The sequence below is a fragment of the Amblyomma maculatum genome, chromosome 1 (assembly GCF_055883805.1).
Source record: "Amblyomma maculatum isolate TAMU_Amacu chromosome 1, ASM5588380v1, whole genome shotgun sequence".
NCBI lineage: Eukaryota > Metazoa > Arthropoda > Arachnida > Ixodida > Ixodidae > Amblyomma > Amblyomma maculatum.
The window spans coordinates 271,634,144-271,639,071 of NC_139344.1; the positions used below are offsets into that span (position 1 = coordinate 271,634,144).

General features: G+C 48.7%; 1 protein-coding gene across 1 annotated transcript; it reads right to left on the reverse strand.

Annotated features, from left to right (window-relative positions):
• Positions 1–392: 392 nt before the first annotated feature.
• On the reverse strand, positions 393–4,524 carry LOC146206526 (profilin-like). The gene is made up of 2 exons (XM_084587037.1): positions 4,388–4,524; positions 393–1,290 (listed from the first exon to the last, which is right to left on the reverse strand). Exon 2 carries the CDS (start codon positions 1,162–1,164, stop codon positions 769–771), a length of 396 nt encoding a protein of 131 aa, XP_084443163.1. The 5' UTR covers positions 1,165–1,290; positions 4,388–4,524; the 3' UTR covers positions 393–768.
• Positions 4,525–4,928: the final 404 nt, after the last annotated feature.

The following is a 4,928-nucleotide window of genomic DNA, read 5'->3' on the forward strand; positions in this document are numbered from 1 at the left end:
CCCGTGCACTGGCTCTTCGTTGACAACGGTTAACCTGCCACTCGTTCGTGACTGGTCGGTACCAGCTCGATCAAGGTACCTTCAGCCTGCACGAACACTTCTCTGACGAGCACTGCACTCTGCGAGGTCTGTTCTGTCGGGCTGTTTTGCTGGCCCAGATAATAACCCTGGGTAGATCCCACGTACGTTACCTTTTGGACCATGTATACTCATCTTGTATCTACGGTGCTGTATTTCGAATATGTGCGCCCGAATTAATCCATCGGCAGAATGCACACGCAAGCCAGAAAACACCGCCATCAGAGTAGTAGAATTTATTAAGAGGTAACTGCTTGTTTACGTACAAGCGATTTTCACTACCCTCGCAAAAAAAAAAAAAAGGGGGGGGGGGGGGGGAAAGTCACTAAAGAAGAAGAGCCTCACATAGAGAAAGTGGGAGAGAAAATGCCGAAGCTGTCGGAGAAAGTACCCTCAGTCTTCTGTAGCGCGCCACCTCCCCTCCAAGCGCCAAGAAAAGAAAAAGGGCATCGAAGACCAGTGCATAGGCGTGTAATGCTAGCAGTGTTCGCGAGTCCGTGGAAAATTGGCAGAGTGAGAAAACAGAAGCATGTGAGAAGCCGGGGGAAAACGCCAAGGGAAGATTCCAGGGAAAAGGCAAATCGTCTGTCGGTAGACGCCAGCGTCCTGGTTTCGCGGGGAGCTTTGTTGGGGAGTCGGAGAAAAGGAATAAAAAGGAGGGGCAGCGCCAGAAACCAGGAATGGAAGGCACTAGTAGCCATTCGACTTCAGGTAGTCTCCAAGCTTCTCGACCACAGTGTTGAGCTGTCCAGGTGGGAAGCCATCCACGGTGGCAGCGACCAGGAGGCACGTCTTGGTCGCCACGGCAATGAACGCAGAGGTGCCCTTTCGGCCACGCACCAGGCCGTTGTCAGCCGAGAGGCAGACGTACTTCGTTCCGGCGATGTAGATGCCGTTCTCATTGAAGTTTGTCGGATTGTTTTTCATTGTGTCAGCAATGGTTTGAAGCTCCTGCTGGGTGACAGTCACGTTCGGGTCCTTCTCATACTTGGCCCAGATGGCTCCGTTGGAGAGGGAAGCGATAGCAGCAACCGTGCACTGCACTTGTGCGCAGATCTGGTTGTCGACGTACGCTTGCCAGGACATCTTCGGGCCGTCCCCTTTCAGCAGACACCGAGCCAGGAAGCTGAACAATGAGCAGGACACGCGCCCTCTGTGTCAACTGCAGCTCCTCACGCCGATGCCAAAGGCGATGTTGAAGCGGCGGCGGCACTGTAAGAAAAGAAAAAAATGCAAATTGAGTTTAAAAATAAGCTGTAATAAAACAGTTAAAAAGTAGGTGAGGCGAGGGGACAAATTGTTCTCCAGTCTTGTTTGTCTGCATTTTCTCAGGCCACCACTAGTGTAAGTTAAGGCGTCTAATAATTTTGTTATGCGTGTAGTTCGGGCATAATATTCATTTTATCGTCATTTTTGGAGTGAAAGCCACCTTCATGTCGGTTTTTCAACAATCTTCTCTAGGTTGTGCTACACGCTTCGCAAGCTCGCGAGACCGTACGGTTCTCGCAAACAAATGTGAGTTATAACGCCACTCACTTGAGTGCGGAGACTGGGTGGTCTGATTGGTCTCCGCTATCTAAGTAGCAAGTAGAATCGGGACTTATCGGCGGTCGAATTAACGTCTGCTGCGAGTAAAACATAATTTCGGCCCGTGGCTAATGGCCCTTCAATGCAAAAAGTTTGTTGACTGTTTTCCGCTTTTAAATTACTGCCGCATCATTGGGAGAAGTCGTAGATCAACTCACGTGAGAAATAATTGAAGTAGAGAGAATTACAACTTTTTAAATAAATTCATGGATTCATCCTCCGTGTCATCATAAAAAGAAGTGGCGTTCCTTTTTGTTTTCTTTGGGTTATTGCAGTAATTTTCTTTTAATTCTGGTAGCTTGGAGGCGCGAATAAAAGCGACAGTAGGTTTCACCGAATTCACTAGCTATCGTTCATGCTCCTCATTCCTCCATGTTGGTTGGTTGGTTGGTTTGTGGGCTTTAACGTCCCAAAGAAACTCAGGCTATGAGAGACGCCGTAGTGCAGGACTCCGGAAATTTCGACCACCTAGGGTTCTTTAACGTGCACTGACATCGCACAGCAGACGGACGCCTTGATTTTCACCTCCATAAAAAAGTGGCCGCTGTGGCCGGGGTTCGAATTCCAGCTACAAACAATGCGAACAGGAGCTCGCGGTGATATTCCAGGCCTGCATATAAATTTCCCACATTCCACGCTAACTATAACAAAAAGTCAAGCAATCTTGGTTTCATTTGGTTTGTAGGGTTTAACATCACAAAGAGACTCGGGTTATGGGGGACGCCGTAGTGAAGGGCTCCGGAAATACCGACCACCTGGGGTTATTTAACGTGAGCTGACATCGCAACACGGGCGTCTTGCTTTTCGCCTCTATAGAAAATCTAGGAATCCGTGTTTGCCTGTGCCCGGAATAATCTTTGAAATCATTTTTATCAATAATATTTCATAGGCATTAAAGTTTACACAAGAGGTAAATACAACACCACCAAACACGAGGTATGTCCCGAGAAAAACGTTCAGTTAAGCGTTCCACGGCTTATCTTTTTTTTTTTTTACTTCGCCGTATGACCTACAATTAACAGCAGGCAAAACATTAACTAAGGCCCTTCAAGCCAGTGCCTAAAGTCAGTAACATTGAGCCTCAAAAATTTTATAATAAGAACAGCCGCACCATAGATAAAGCACGCACATGTCTCATAATTATGGACTTTCGCCTGGTCAGTCGAGCATTCCAATAAACAAAAATTCATTTGAAGAGGGCAGGGCGTTCGTTTATTCTTCTGCATGAGTGTGCGTACCAAAGAAAATCAAAAAGTTACTGGACCAGTCTGAGAACCGAAAAGTGCTGGGTCCGGCCACAGAATGAGTAAACACAAAGTGTCGCCAGCAGCAAGGAACACTGGTTCGCGTCACCGACGGAGTCTCATTAGGCGAGTAATTTGCATTAATTGTTCGAGCCCGTTTGTTTTCACTCTGGCGCCGAGCCACAACGCAATACCCGTTTCTTGCCGCGCCGTGGCCAAGCTGGTAGCCGACCTTCCCGGAGCCCTTCGACTTAGTAACTAACTCCCGCGTCGTTCTGCGGGCTTAATGGCTGCGAAATCGAGCCAGGTCGAGCGTGGGTTCTCTTGCGACCTGCCTTGCTGACCGCATCACAGCGGGTCAGTCGCAACGTGGGTGCGGTCAAGCCAGATCATGCCATGCTGCTTTAGCGCATGTGAGACGAGAAGACATGCTGTAGCGCGAAAGAAAGCGCAGCTGAACAACGCTACCATTCGTTACTTTTCCGCTACCTTCCTTCTCCGGAGGGATTTCGTTTGAGAGTTTGAGGGGTACCACTTACAACATTGCTTCTGTTCCAACCTATGTAAAACTACGATGTGAAAGCTACTGTCACTGTGCAGAAATACTTATCCGAACTTCATAGGTGTTGTAGACATTTTCAGACGAAGAGCGACAACAAATCCAAATTCCTGTTGCGCGGAAAATCGCGTGCCCAGTCAACGCAAAAAAATTGTAAATGGTGTAGGCGGCATCATAGGAAAAGCAAATTGAAATTGCAAGCACCTAAAAATATGATACGGGTGTCTGAGTGCGTTCCCTTGTTGCAAAAATTACAGCGCTGCGCTGAGTAGCATGGCGACAGCTGTAGCCCCGCAGGCGAGGGTATACGTTCATGCAACGCCATCAAGCAGCACTTTTGAACGACGCGGCCTCAAAAGCAAAGATCATGAGGAATAGCGAGTGAAAGGAAGATCTTACTTCGCTGTCCTAAATCAATGACAAAGGATCGAATTTTTATACCGAGAACTATCGATTCTTCGCATTGAGTGCTTTAAGGCGGAAAAAAATCAGTAAACTGTGACCATTTCGTCGTTTTTGTGTTGTTTTTTGTGCGAGCTCCATTCGTTATGCTTGCAAAACGCAGTCGTTTCGAAGTTTGCGCCCCAGAATGTTGGAAATCGAATACAGCGTCGGAGAAATTCCGACCCGTGCTAAATTAGCGCTAGGTAGGCGCACGGAAGAAGATACAGCTGTGCTGGAGACATTCGATTCAAACGACCGGCGCGTGGGGTTCGTGGCGCCTTCTCATTTTCATCCGCAAACCTAAAAAAGTTTACCGCCGCACGAAGCGCAATGCAACTCTGTCTTTCCGCTGCTTACACATGCTCGCTGTGCATTTCTACTGCGGTGGCTCGCACGCCCTTTGTAGTCGTCTTGGAAATTTCAAACAGAGAGCGGCAAAGGGAACGGTAAGCGCAGCGAACGAGTCGGGACTTACGAAGAAGTCGATTCACGTAGGCGGAGGAGCTCTGTGAAGACCGTCGCCCGCACGGCCTTTGCTCGTCAGTGGTGTGGTGTACGCGAGCGGAGGGAACGAAGCCCGGCAACCAAAAACGTGCTTCTGCAGCGTGCGCGCCTCAGAACCGCGACTGACTCATCGCAGGAGACGCGCTCAGATATCAGCCAAGTCTTTGTCGTTGAGTCAGAGACGCGCATCGCATCCTCATCTACGGAAGCTGCGAGGCTTATTTAATTTCCTCAAGCTGACGGCACGCGGACCATGGACTGCGGCGCTCGCACGCAAATCTGCTTTGTAGTAGGTGTAAAGAATGCGAACTACGCTGAAGGTCGGAAAACGCGAAGCTCATCTGTCTTTCTAGTATTTTGTTTGTTTGTTTTTTTTTTTTTCGTCTTTAGCTGCGTGCCGATTCCGAACGATTTGCAATGCGGCCGAAACACTAATAGATCGTATGCTTTTTTTTTTCGCATACCGCCGACGGTGAGCACGGCCACACCGTCTCCTTCGTGTCATTTGTCCA